At 47.4% G+C, this 14,908-nt stretch overlaps 1 protein-coding gene across 1 annotated transcript in view; it reads right to left on the reverse strand.

The window, feature by feature from the left end:
• Positions 1-14,908, reverse strand: part of ADAM12 (ADAM metallopeptidase domain 12) — a 322,246-nt gene that overhangs the window by 22,595 nt on the left and 284,743 nt on the right. The window contains exons 17-20 of the mRNA XM_006867472.1: positions 13,458-13,535; positions 9,133-9,241; positions 2,294-2,429; positions 1,601-1,709 (exon numbers count right to left, since the gene is read on the reverse strand). Of these exons, the coding sequence (XP_006867534.1) occupies positions 1,601-1,709; positions 2,294-2,429; positions 9,133-9,241; positions 13,458-13,535 (432 nt within the window). The remainder of the gene's footprint in view (positions 1-1,600; positions 1,710-2,293; positions 2,430-9,132; positions 9,242-13,457; positions 13,536-14,908) is intronic.

The raw sequence follows: 14,908 nt of genomic DNA on the forward strand, positions 1-14,908 counted from the left end.
AGGGTCCTTACCAGGCTACAGTCTGGTTTAAACACCACTTTGCTATGCACTTGGAAATTAGGTGATCCGTATCCTGTACATGAGAGGGAATCTAAACTTCAAAGCTCCATCCAAACTTCACTCTAAAGCTGTTGTTTTTAGGTGCTGTCGAGTTGGTTCCGACTCATACCGCCCCTGTATAGAGCTTCCACAGAGTGGCTGGTGAGTTTGAACCACTGACCTTGCAGTTACAATAGAATTCCAGTGCTTATCCTACAGAGCCACTGGAGGAGGGGGGGGGGATACTTTCTAAAAATATATATATTTTTAAATGGATTTAATTAACAGATAGATCTCGAGTCTGAGCAAATCCCAGAAGAGCTGTGTAAACAACATGGGGCACTGAGGGAGCCGGGAAGTCAGTGGGCTGGAGACCCTACTCCTGTCTGGTCCTAGGACCATGCCAGCCCCACCTCCTCCCTTTCTCTTTAAAAACAAAACAAAAAAACTGCTTTACTGAAAGTATGTTATGCAGTTAACTGCCCATATTTAAAGTGTACAATTTGGTATTTACCTACACCCCAAAATGTTTCCTTGTGATCCCTACTTCTCCTCACCAGGATCCCACCAACCTGCTTTCTGTTACTTATGAATTACCTGAAATTCTATATAAATGTATGTGCACTCTTTATGTCTGGTTTCTTTGACATGGCCCAATTATTGTGTGACTTACACTATATTATACAGCATCACTATGCGTCGGAACTGAATGAACAGTTTATGTATTCCCCGGTACATGGCTATATGGATCAATTCCAGACGTGAACTCTTGTGAGAGTCAATATATGTTTAGGGATGGAGAGTCCATGAGCTCCTTCCTTAAATTCTTACCTCTGTACTTCCACTGCCAGATCAAGGGAGATTTAACCAGTTGTTATTTTGTGACACCCTGCCCCCCTCCAACCTTGTAGAATCATTTGGGCATTCTCATGGATATGCCAGAAAATACTTGGAGAGTGAACTCCGGTTAATTAAAATGAGCGTTTCTGGGTACTTTGGACCCAGCTCTCTGAAACCCTGGGGGGAACACATGAGGACCCTACATACATTGTTACCAAATGTCGTCAAGTCGGTTCTGATCCATAACGACCCATGTAGGGTTTCCAAGGAGCAGTTGGTAAGCTTGAACCACTGACTCTGCAGTCCAGCGCATGAATCCACAGTGCCACACCAGGACTCCTTACAACTCTTAACACACAAGAGGAGCAACCGAGCCCAAGCTTCTCTCCCAAGCCTGCATTTGGAGCCGGGTTGGGGCATAAAACCATTGGCTTCATGGGACTCTGGATGATGGGGTTATTGGAGGGTCCATGATCACAACACTCCCCATACATACTACGAGACAGGGGACACTGGCTCCCCAGCAGGCTCGAGAGGCGCTTGTTGGAGGACATGGGTCTGTCCTCAGTGTCCAACCACTGCATTCCCATGAGACTTAGTGGGAGTTCCAGCAAACACACCATGAGGGGGCGCTATTGTGTCCGTAGTTCTCCTCCAGCTTGTGGAGAAAAGCCCAGGCTTTCCGGCAGGTGCCAAACCCCAAGGCTGGTGTGACACTCACCTTTGGTGTGCTGGAAGGTGGTGGCTTCCTCCTCAAGCCCTTGCTGAGGTGGGTGAGGTGAGCCTGTGGAGGCTGGGGGCCACTGCAGGGCCGGGAAGAAGGCACACACCTGCAACACAAGCCCAGACAAGCTAACCAATGCCACTTCCCCCTCTCACTCAGATTATACACAGTGTTCACAGCAACCCCCAGAAAACAAATCTACTTATTTGTAACTCAGCATGGTTGACATGCAATGGAAAAATTATCTAGCCCTCTCACTAGATTAAAAATATTGATTTTTCTCCCCAAAGCCATGCACCTGCTAAATCAGCTCTTGCTATGCAGAGAGAGGGGGCTCTGGGATACCCGGGATATGTTTCAGGTGATAGCATGATCAAAAGCCATCCCATCCGACAGCAGTCTGAATGTATAATGTCATTTATAATGTCTGATGTAAGGGCGGAGGAAAGTATACCACAGGAAATTAATCAACACCCCACTATTTGTGGGATAAAGAGCAAACTGTTTAGAAGGATAATAAAGGAGGTGGATGGCCAGGCAGAGACTAAAAAATAACCAAAAAAGCACCCCAAACCATTTCCACCTGCCCCCCATTTGTGTGTGTGTGGCTAAGGAAACTAAGCATTGGCTGGTCCAATGGTCTTTCAACTGCCCATTCCTTGTCTGCACAATGCCCAGCTGTCAGGGTACCTTAGCTTCTCAATGGTGGTTTTTCTCTCTGCGAACAGTAGCTGTAGTAAGGTCTTCCTTTTGAGGTACACCACGGAGCCCGCGGCAAGAAGGCACAGGGTGGCCACCAGGAGGCTCACTGTTAGGCTCTGGCGATCTGAAACAAAGCAGATGGACGCCCATCACGAGGCTTCTAATGAAAAGTTGTAGCCTTTACGGCAAAGCAAACTTGGGAGGGACAAACACAAGTTGATGTTGTTAGGTGCCATCGAGTCAATACCAACTGATAGTGACCCTATACACAACAGAACCAACCTGGCCAACCTCACAATTGTTGCCACACTTGAGCCCATTGATGCTGCCACTGTGCCAATCCATCTCTGACCCTCCACCTTACCAAACATGATATCCTTCTCTAGCGACTGCTCCCTCCTGACAATATGTCCCAAGTATGAGAGATGAAGTTTAGCCATCCTGGCCTCCAAGGAGCACTCTGGCTGCACTTCTTCCAACACAGATATGTTGGTTCTTGTGGCAGCCCATGGCAACTTTCAATATTCTCCTCTAACACCATAACTCAAAATCATCAATTCTTCTACAGTCTTCCATAGAAGAGTAAATCCCCCAAATGTGCCTTCACGTGGAAGCCTTCCTCCAGAGGGCTTGTTGGAGACCCATCTATGTGGCCATCATTCATCTCCGATGAGGAAGGGACTCGCTAGACAGGAATTTGGTCTGAAGAGACACACGGACCACTCCGAGTGTGACTTCCACAATGGTGGCCACAGAACATCTCCTCAGATTTACAGTGGTTCTAACACTCAGTCCTTGTCACAACAGGCGTCCAACCCCAAGTCTCCTCCTAACCATTTGCCACACCCATCTGGCAGTTTGTCCAATGGTGGTGATTTGCATGTTGCTAGCTTACTCAAGTGTGGCACTGTGGGTTAATGCACCAGACTGCAAAGCCGTTTGAACTGTAAGGTTGGTGGTTCAAGCTCACCAGCTGCTCCTCGGAAACCCTACACAGTGTCGCTATGGGTCAGGATCGATTCAACGGCACTTAACAACAACAAGGTTACTGAAAGCGATGCTACCGGCAGTGCAAACACCAGCAGGGTCACCGACGTTGGGTAGGTTTCAGGGGAGCTGCCTGGTAATTTACTACAGACAATCAGCCCCTGAAAAACTCACAGGTTAGAAGAGATGAGTGTGTCAGAAGGCTGGGCAGTGAGATGCCCCCAGACTGAAAGGCAAAGTAGACAAAGGAGGGGCAACAATGGACTTCATGTCCCTATATGACTGATGATGGTAGGGCAGGACTGGGTACTGGTCTGGTCTGTTACACATAGGGTCAAGATCAGTGGGAGCTGATTTCAGGGCACCCAACACCACACAATCTTTCCAGCTCTCATCACAGCTAGGCTGCTCCCAGATTCATTCCTACGTCCATTCTGCATCTCACCGACATCGCCTTATCTTAGTTGCATTGTTTTAGAGCAAGACTTCTGGACATTGTCAAATTGCCAAGTGCTGTCAAGCCGATCCGGACTCACAATGACCCCATATAGGAGTCGAGGAGTGGCTGGTGGGTTTGAACAGCCAACCTTCTGTTCAGCAGTCGAACAGTCTACGGCTTTTCCTACAGCAATACACTAGGACTTCGCTGTCAAGTTAGAGAGTGTAAAAAGCAAACAAAGACATGCCGAAAAGGAAAACAGCTGAAACTAAATCCCCACGGATTTTCTCTGTTTTGTTGTGTTAGGAACTTAAGAACAAATCTCTTAAAGCAGGCTCCTTTTCTGTGAGGTTGCTGTGTGTTTTTTCTTTGAAAACATCACCTTCCCTGGCATTTGGTCCCTTTAATCCAGTACATTTGGAAGAAAGCCCTCAGATGCCTCATGCCAATCGGGTTGGTTTCTGGCTGTAGTGTGTGATCAAAGGTTGCTAAGGGGACTTAAAGTGTTTGGGTTTAGAGGAGGCTCATTGGGATTTCAACTGGGGAGGAGCAAGGTCTTCAGAGCAGGGATTCATTCCTGTCTCTTTTCCAGCTGAAGTAGAGGCACGAGTCCTGTAGCTGGGGTACAACAGATCTTTTAGGGTGCTGAGGCAGATCACAATGGCACTGCCGCTGCCACCAGGGAAGGACATTTCACACTGTCTGTGTGCCTGGAGCTTGTCCTCCTGACAGGCCCCACCAGGGACACATCTCAGTCAAACAGAGCAGCCTGTATTCATTGGTTGGCATTATGAAAGGCGCCCTTCTGGTTTGCAGCCAAAACATCCATCTTTTCAGATGTTAGTGGCAGGCACAGGGCCCCAGATCGAATTCTGCTATTTCTTAATAAAGCCAGTGAAAAAGCAAGCAGTCAGAGCCCGAGCCAGAATTTCTAGTTCCTTAAATCTGCTCATGTTCAGCTGGTGTGGCGCTGTAGGATTAGCACTGGACTGTGGGCCAGGGTCGGTCGGCAGCTCAAACCCATCAGCTGCTCCTTGGAAACCCTGTACAGGGTGGCTATGAGTCAGAACTGACTCAAGAGTGATTAATGACAGTAGCGTAGTGGTTAGGAGCTCAGCTGTTAACTGCAAGGCTGGTGGTTCGAATCTACCAGCTGTGTCCCTGGGAGAAAGATGCTGCAGCCTTGGAAACCCCATGGGGCAATTTTCCTCTGGCCTCTGGGGTTACTGAGTCAGCACCAACTCGGTGGCAGTGGCTTGGTTGTGACTTGGCTTTAAATGGATCAATTTATCCAGTTGAACATTTTCCAGGTGTGTCCAAGCTGGTAACCTGGGCAGCATGGAGACCACCTCTGCTGTTGCCCCACATCCAGCACCATCAATGTCCTGAGGAATCTGCCTTCTGTGCCCCTTCCCCTTGGCTGCACCTGGTTCAGACTCTCGATCTACGCTGCATAGCCCACTCCCCCCATCTCCCCTTCCTGCTGTCCTCGCATTCCTGAACCTGTCCCAGGGTGACAGTCTGTCCGCCCAACCTCCTGCCACCGACAGTACTGCTGGAGAGGTGGTTGGCAGGCGGAGGCCGGAGAAGCTCTTGTTTTAAGGACCAGGCTGCTTTTAGGCTTCTGGGCCTGCCCGGTGAGGCTGCCTCTGGCTTCCATATGTGAACGTGGACTGAGAGGCACGTAGAATGTGCTGTTAGGACTCTCCTCCACTTTCCAGTTTCTAACATTCTCACCTGGCGTAATTAAGAGTTGCTTGACTCTGGTGGTTCCCTGAGTGTTTGGAGACCCTCACACCTGAACAGTATTGGTCACATGTGTCACGTGAGAGACTCAGATGTGGGGTACCTCTGCTGCCACCTCCCAGCAGTACTGGTCACATGGTGGCTCGAGTGGAGACTGGACCTAATGGTCAGACTGTTTAACACTCGAGTCACGTAAGGCATGGAGCTGCCGGCAGGAGGCCGGGAACTGTGGGCTCTCCCACCAGGCAGGGGTGACTGATCTTCTTCAATCTGCTGCAGAGAGGGGGTTCGTGGTGTGGAAGCGCATCCTATGCACACAGAAGGGTGACCTGCGTTTGTCACCCTCCTGCATCTGGCTGTTACAGCTGTGCCTCAGGCCCCAGAACAGTGTTGTGTCTGTTACCATAGAAACAGCAGGGACGCCACAGAAGCAGGTCCGCCAGCACAGCAGGACCCGGGACGTGTGATTTCCGCAGCAGCAGCCACTGCCTCAGCGTCACCGGGCCTCAGGTGTGTGTCTGGGCAGCCCCCAGCCCCTGGTGAACCCCACCAGCTCTGACTTCTGGCATCCAGCGTGCTGGCTCTGTGTTGTGACCCCGAAGAGGGACCTAGTTCCGACTGGCCTCATAATTGCCTGAGGAGAACTCTGGGAAAAGAGCAGCATACTCAGAGACCAGCCTTAGCCCAGCTAAAGGGTGCCCTGGGAGGTGGGGTTCTGCACCTCAATCTTAGCGTGCGGCTTGGGGCAAGTGACTTCATTTTCCAGAACGTCAGGCTCTTTGTCTACCTCAGAGTGGCATCCGCATGTGGTAATGATTCAAGAACAGAAGCTGTTGTTATTGCTAACGCTAACACCACCATCACTATCGGAGTCCTGAGGTGGTGCTGTGGGTTAATGCACTGGACTGCAAGGTAGGTTTGAACCACGAGGTCATTGGTTTAAGCTCACCATCTGCTACTTGTTGTTATTGTTAGGTGCCTTTAAGTTGGTACTGACTCATAGCGACCCTATGCACAACAGGATGAAACACTGCCTGGTCCTGGGCCAACCTCACAGTCGTTGCTATGTTTGATGCTGCCACTGTACCAATCCATCTCACTGGGGGCCTTCCTCTTTTTTGTCGACCGTCCACTTTACCAAACATGATATCCTTCTCCAGGGACTGGTCCCTCCTGACAATATGTCTGAAGATTGAGAGATGAAGTCTGGCCATCCTGGTTTCCAAGGAGCACTCTGGCTGTACTTCTTCCAACACAGATCTTTTGGTTCTTTTGGCAGCCCATGACATTTTCAATATTCTCCTCCAACACCATCATTCAAATGCATCAGTTCTTCTATGGTCATCCTTATTCACTGTCCAGCTTTCACATGCATATGAGGTTACTGAAAATACGATGGCTTGGGTCAGGTGCACCTTAGTCCTCAAACTGACATCTTTGCTCTTCAACACTTTAAAGAGATCTTGTGCAGATTTACTCAATGCAAAAGTTCATTTGATTTCTTGATTGCTCCTTCCACGAGTGTTGATGGTTTACATGAGCAAATGAAGTCTTTCACAACTTTAACCTTTTCTCTATTTATATGGATGGCGTTTATTGGTCCAGTGGTGAGGATTTTTGTTTTCTTTACATTGAGATGCAACACCCATAATAATAAAGACTGTTGTCTTTGATCTTCATCAGTATTTCAAGTCTGCTTCGCTTTCAGCAAGCAAGGTTGTATCATCTGCATATTGCAGGTTGTTAATGAGTCTTCCTCCACTCCTGTGCCACATTTTTCTTAATATAATGCAGTTTCTCGGATTATTTACTCAGCAGACAGAATGAATAAATATGGTGGAAAAATATAACCCTAGTGCACACCTTTGCTAATTTAACTGTTCCCTTGTTCTGTTTAAACAACTGCCTTTTGGTCCAGGTCCAGATTCCTCATGAGCACAATTAAGTGTTCTGGAATACTTATACTTCTCAATGTTGTCCATAGCTTATCATGATCTACACAATCGAAAGCCTTTGTGTAGTCAATAAAGCACAGGTAAACATCCTTCTGGTATTTTTTGCTTTCAGCCAAGATCCATCAGATATCAGCAATGATATTCCTCGTTCCACGGCCTCTTCTGAAACCAGCTTGAACCTCTGGAAGTTCTCTGTTAATGTATGATTGTAGCCGTTTTTGCATTATCTTTCATAAAACTTTACTTGCATGGGATATCAATGGTATTTTCCGATGACTTCCGTATTCTGTTGGGTCACCTCTCTATGGAATGGGCACAAATATGGTTCTCTGCCAGTCAGTTGCCCAGATAGTTGTCTTCCAAATTTCTTGGCAGAGATGAGTAAGTGCCATGAGGGCTGCATCAGTTTATTGAAAGATTTCCATTTGTATTCCATCAATTACCAGTGTCTTGTTCTTTGCCAATGCGTTCAGTGCACCTTGGACTTCTTCCTTTAGTATTATCAGTTCTAGATCATATGCTACCTTTTGAAATGGTTGAATAGCAACCATTTCTTTTTGTTACAGTGACTCTGTGTATTCCTTCCATCTTCTTTGGATGCTTTCTGCATCAGTCAATAATTTGCCCAGAGAATCCTTCAATCATGGAAGTCGAGGCTTGAATTTTTTCTTCAGTTCCCCCAGCTTGAGAAATGCTGACCGTGTTCTTCCTTTTCGGTTTTCTGATTCCAGATCTTTGCACATTTCATTGTAATATTTGACTTTGGCTTCTCGAGTTGACCTTTGAAATTTTCTGTTCAGCTCTTGTACCTCCTCATTTCTTCCATTTGCTTTAGCATCTCTACGCTGGAGAGCAAGTTTCAGTGTCTCTTCTGACATCCATTTTGACCTTTTCCTTCTTTCTTGTCTTCTCACTGACCTTTTGCTTTCTTCTTATTTGATATTCTTGATGTCATTCCACAACTCTTCTGGTCTTTGATCTTTACTGTCTAATGCATCACATCTGCTCTTGATAGGACCTCTAAATTCAGGTGGGATATATTTAAGGTCATATTTTGGCTCTCGTGGACTTGTTTTGCTCCCTGGAAACCCTATACAGGGTTGCTATGGATCAGAACTAACTCAATGGACTTAACAACAATGACCACTAATACCACAGCCAGCACTGCTGCAACCACCAGTATCACCAGTACAAGTACCACCATCACCAGGGCCTCTACTACTCCAACTATTCCCAGTACCACCACCCAAACCACCACTACCACCGTTATTAGTACCACCCCCCACCCCTACCACCACCAGGGCCTCCGCTACTACTCCAACTATTCCCAGTACCACCACCCAAATCAGCACCAACACCATTACCACCATTACCACCACCATCATCACCGCCATCACTACTACACTAATACCACCACCGCCATTATCACTGCCATCATCACCGCCATCACTACTACACTAATACACCACCACCACCACAGTTATTACTGGTACAATCACCACCACCACTCAATGATGCTTATTCAGAAGCGTAGCTCACACCCACACGGCCCGTCGCTGGAAGAATTACTGGCGCTAAGGGAAGTGTCACCGGCTGGACACCCGGGAAGCCCAGCTGCTCCATCCAAGCAGAGAACAAATGCCTGCAAAGGGTCAGGGAAGGACGCGAGCGTTCGTTCGGAAGGTGGTGTCTGCACTGACCTGCTATTCGGGTGGGGCCGCTGTCTGTGCTGCCTCCGAAGCCCAGCTTGTCGCAGAAGGGAGGGGCCCAGTGGGCCTCACAGTGACAATGCTTTCTGTTGTTGCACACCTTCCGAAGGGAGCGGGTGAGGTGAGGGGAACAGGAGAGGCAGGTTAGCACACACCCTCCATGGCAGGCCCAGCCCGGTGCCGACATGCCAGACTCAGTGTCATCCCGAGCCCGAGTATAGCAGCACAGGTAGGACCAGAGCTGAGACTGCGGGGGCTTAGCCACACCTTCCACCCCACCTCTTCTCTACCCAACCCAGCTCCATGTCTGACTCCCTGAACTACAGGACGCTCAGCGTCTCCCCTCGTGACAAGCATCGATTCATCTTCAAGGTCCAGCTACAATTTCTCTCACAAGCCGGTTTCTACACTCCCTCCTAAGAACCATTCAGTTGTCTCCTGTGGGAAGTTTTTCCTAACACTTTTCATAAATCTTTGTTGTTGCTCTTAAGTTCCACTGAGTGGGTTCCAACTCATAGCCACCCTGGATAGGGTTCCCAAGCAGCAGCTGGTGGGTTTGAACCACCAACCTTGTGGTTAGCATTCCTTTGTTATATAGCCTACAATGCTACACCAGGAGTCCAAATGTCTGTTAGGAGTCCTATAGAATCGGTGGTCTCATGAGATCACAGTTCTTTAAACTTCGACTGATATGGACAGGGGACATTTCCAGATACTGGCAGACTAGCTGTGTTCTCTAGGACAGATTAGGGAGTGGACGGTCATGACCAGTCAGTCCCATGGGAGTAAACCATACTGGGCAATATGGTCCAAGGACGAGCTTTCAATGACACTAATCGAGAGACACTGAAACATATGCTGGAAAGCTGGATAGAGACTGGTCAGGTGAATATGACACTTCCCAGCAGTCATGAGGGCCCTGCTTCAGGGGTGAGGCCTTGGTGCCCTTGGGGTGTTATGGGGCCTGGCAACCCTAGGCATGCTCCCCACCACCTTCAGACAGGAAGCTAGGCACCCCAGATCAACCTCTCCCTCTATGGGGGCTCCTGCCGCCACATTCCACAGGATGGAGGCATGCACCCCACCAAGTGTCTGAGATTTTGGCGAACACATCCTCTAAGCCCAACCCCAGGACTGCCTTCTGGAAATGCCCATTTTCTTCCTACAGATTTTCTGGTGGTCATCCAGTGGTTCCCCGCCATGCATGGGGCATAGCCAACAGTGAAGTGTTTGCCTCACAAAATGAGAGTGGTTTTTGACCTGGTGAAACATGCCCAAGTGGTGGGCTATCAAGAGGAACCAGGCCCTAGAGAAAGGCATCATGCTTGGTAAAGTGGAGGGTCAGTGAATGAGGAAGACCCTCCCCCCCCACACACACACAAGGAGATGGATTGACCCAGTGGCAGCAGCAATGGGCTCAAGTGTAATCACAGCTGTGAGGATGGCACAGGACCGGGCAGTGTGTCCTTCGATTGTGTGTAGGGTTGTTATGAGCCGGAATGACACCAAACAACACCAACAACAGGGTGTTAGAGGAGGGCAAGCTCTGCCTTTGGTGGGCCATGATCCAAGAATGCATGGGGGAGGCCAGGGAGCTCCGGATCACATGGTCACCAGCAGACACCAATGAGACTGTTGGCCAACTGACCATGACACTTGCTATTGTTAGGTGTCTAATTTACCAAATTAGTACATGAGCCAATGCCATTGAAGGTGAACACAAGACACTACTGTTTCTATGAAAATTATGTTGAATGCTTTGGAATATTGGGTAAAGAAAAGCAAGTCACTAGGAACTGGTGACAAATCAGGAGTGGACAGGACAATGGCACAATCAATGGGAAAATTTACAAGTCAATAATCTGCACTCAGAGTGCTTTTGACATTTTTCCTGCACCCAAGAAAACCAACATAAATTGTACTCAGAACAACAGAAAAAAAAAAATCTCAAAGGCCTCAACTCTGCACTGTAACAGAGACAACACAGGCTCATGGGAAGATGAAACGTTTGGAGCCTGTGGGTCTCATTTGTGATGACTTTCTGCCTTTTCGACAAGCCATCCACCGGAAAACAAATTCTTATGAAGCTAAAATTAAGCAGGTCTATATGTCATGGGTTAGCACTGAACTGCAAGGCTGGTTTGAACCACAAGGTCTGTGATTCAAACTCACAGGCCTCTCCTCACAAACCCCATACAGGGTCTCTGTGAGTCGGAACTGACTTGAAAGCTCTAAACAATGCTCACAGCAACCCCATGGAACACTGCCCAGTCCTGGCTACCCACAAAAGGAGCTCTGGTAGCATAGTGGTTACGAACCGGGCTGCCAACCTCAAGGTCAGCAGTTCGAAACTACCAGAGGTTCCGCAGGAGAAAGATGAGGCATTCTGCTCCCGTAAAGATTTACAGCCTCGGAAACCCTGTACAGGGTTGCTATGAGACGGAACTGACTCCATGGTACTTAACAACAACAACATATGTCATGGGTTAGCACTGAACTGCAAGGCTGGTTTGAACCACAGGCCTCTCTTCACAAACCCTATACAGGGTCTCTGTGAGTCTGAACCGACTGAACAATGCTCATGGCAACCGCATGGAACACTGCCCAGTCCTGGCTACCCACACAATTGTTGCTATGCTGCCACTGTGCCAATCCATCTCATTGGGGGTCTCCCACTTTTTCTCTGACCCTCCAAGCATGATGTCTACCCCTCTAGAGTCTAGTCCCTCCCGATAACATGTCCAGAGTATATAAGACAGTCTCTCCATTCTGGCATCTGAGGAACACGCTGGCTGTACTTCTTTCAAGACAGAGTAATTCCTCCTTCTGGTGGTCCACAATATTTTCCACCAACACTGTAATTCAAAGGCATCAATTTCATCATGGGCACAGCCTACGCCAAGCCTGAGTGTCTTGCCTATTTCCTTAAAGATGGTACCACTGATGGACCAGCCCCAGGACTCAGGCAGCTACACTGATTCTGCACTGGCCTGCCCACACCACCTGGTGCAATTTCACTGTAGCGTATATTCTTGCCCCTCCTGCAGCTGTGGGGAGAGTCACCCCGACACCTCATCTGGGGGAAGCTGATGGTGACACTCTCCTCATTAGCAAGGTCCTGTGGTTAAGCTACTGGTCACCAAGGCATGGACAGCCACCCCAACTGCCCAGAAGAATGTGAGTTTCCCTCTTCCCTCTCCAAATGTGGATGAGGTTGGTGTCAGGGATATTGGGAAATAAGCCATCTGGGGCCTTAAACTCAGCATTTCTGTACCCAATCAAATAACCTTGGGTCTCAATTATCTACCAGTAAAATAATACCACTGGACTAGACCACCCATCTCTTACAGCCATTACAAAGAAAGCTATGATCCAATGAAGACCTAAGATCCCATTTCACATGGAGCGCTAAAGGCACAATGGACAAACCCATGGGAGCAGGCAGCGCTCACCTTTCTGGCTACAGCCCAATCATTTTATAAACGGACTCCTGGCGTGGCGCTGTAGGAGCTGCACCAGACTGAAAACCACAGGGTCAGCAGTTCAAACCCACCAGCTGCTCCTTGGAAACCCTATACAGGGTCGCGATGAGTTGGAACCGACTCGATGGCACTTCACAACAACAATTTTAGAACAACGCCATCATTCACTGGTGAGCATAAACAAGTTTTAAAGTAGCATTTGGAGTGTGATTTCCAGCAAAGGCTTTGGAGAAAGAAATCAACTACTAGTGTGGCTAATCAAGATTCATATGATTCCATTGGAAATAATTAAGCCCATCAGGAACAAGACAGTCTGTTTTAAACAATTAGACTCTTTTTCCCAGTTTACCCCTTAAAGGCTCTCAGATCTAAAATAACTGCTTTTTTTTTTTTTAGCTGAAGCCTATTGTCTAGGATTTTAAAAACATGCGCCTGTCTTTGTTTAAGGTCCTTTTGGAAGCATTTCAGTTTGGATGGCACTTTGATAGCTGGCCATGCAGAGGGACAGAAATGTTAATGGAAAGCTCTTCATGTGGAGGAAGGCTAGTTTGAAAATGACAGCATTCTAGGTTTGGGTTGTTTTTTTTTTTTAAATCACAAAAGGTTCATTTTAAAAGACAATTATAACTCTATAAAATTTTCTTAATACAAAGCACTTTTCTTGTGCTATGAAGAGGTCAAAGCAAATGAGTATTTTCAGATGGAAATTGGGAGGGGGCAGTGACCACTCTCTGTTTCTCTATTAAATGATGGAGAGCAAAAACCTTGATGAAAGAGTGATTTCTTGCTTAATTTGTGATCGGCTGGTGGGTAAAAGGGGCCTGGCATACTTACCCCATGACCGTGGCACTGGGCCACACATTCATGAACTCCAAAGACACTGATATTTTGACACCGGCGGTTGAGGCAGATCTGGACAGTGAGGGAGACAGAGTAAACATCTCAGTCTTTCTGCAATCACAAACATAGTGCACAGATCTAAAAAAAGGCAAAAAGCTTGGGGAGGAGTCTGTGCTCTGTCATTTGATGTGGTCACCACACAATGATGCAGTTCTCAGCAGATACAACCTTGGTCCTTTCCACTCGTGACTCACATCCCCAGGCTTAGCCACGGGTACCAATGAATGCTTTCATATATATATATATATATTTTTTTTTTAAATGACTCCTGCCAATCTTGAAATGATGTAATTTTGTTTGTTTGTTTCATGGTCTTCTTCAGAGCTTGCAATGGAATGTACATATTACAACTTTGTTGTACTGTGGTGGTCTGCAGGTTGAATAATGCTGAAAGCTATGCGTTATGGATTGAAGTGTATCTGAACCAAAATATCCATCAACTTAGCTAGGCCATGAATTCTCAGCATTATAGAATTATTCTTCATTCTTGAGATTTGATGTCAGTATCTTCTGTGTTGTGAAGCCACTCCTCTACTAAGTTAATGAGGCAGGATTAGCCTCATTAACATGTTGTTAAATTGTTAAGTATCGTGGAGTCCATTCCAACTCATAGTGACCCTGCACAGGGTTTCTGAGGCTGTAAATCTTTATGGGAGCAGAAAGCCTCATCTTCCTCCCATGGAACAGCTGGTAGTTTCGAACTGCTGACCTTGAGGTTAGCAGCCTGATTCGTAACCACTACGCTATGCAGTTATGTGACTGAAGCAGGGGGTAATCTACAGGATTAGATGGTATTTTGAGTCCATCTCTTTTGAGATATGAGAGATTAAACAAGTAGGCAGAGCTCAGAGGGGTCTACCGCCACCAAGAAGAAAGAAGAGGCGGGGACAGAGCGCCTCCTCTGGATTCAGGGCCACTGTGCTGAGAAGCTCCTAAATCCAGTGGATGACTGATACCAAGACATATGGCAATCTTCAAGGAACGTAGGGCCCACAGATATTGGAAAGAGATAAGTACCTTCCCCCAGGGCTAACACAGAGACAAAGCCTTCCCCTAAAACTGGCTCCCCGAATTTAAACTTCTACCCTTCCAAATGGAGAAAGAAAACATTTTGGTTTGTTAAAGCCACTCACTTGTGGTATTTTTGTTACAGCAACATTAGAGGATAATGACACTATGCTACTGATATTTCAAATACCAATGGGGTCAACCAAGGTACAGACTGAAAACTAGGAAGCAAGACCTGGCAATCTGCTTTCAGAAGTTAGCCAATGAAATTAGCCAATGAAGCCCTGTGTATCTGAGCAGAAATTAGCCAATGAAACCCTGTGTATCTGAACAGAAATTAGCCAATGAAGCCTTGTATATCTGAATAGAAATTAGCC

Source organism: Chrysochloris asiatica, unplaced genomic scaffold, assembly GCF_000296735.1.
Source record: "Chrysochloris asiatica unplaced genomic scaffold, ChrAsi1.0 scaffold00105, whole genome shotgun sequence".
NCBI classification, from domain to species: domain Eukaryota; kingdom Metazoa; phylum Chordata; class Mammalia; order Afrosoricida; family Chrysochloridae; genus Chrysochloris; species Chrysochloris asiatica.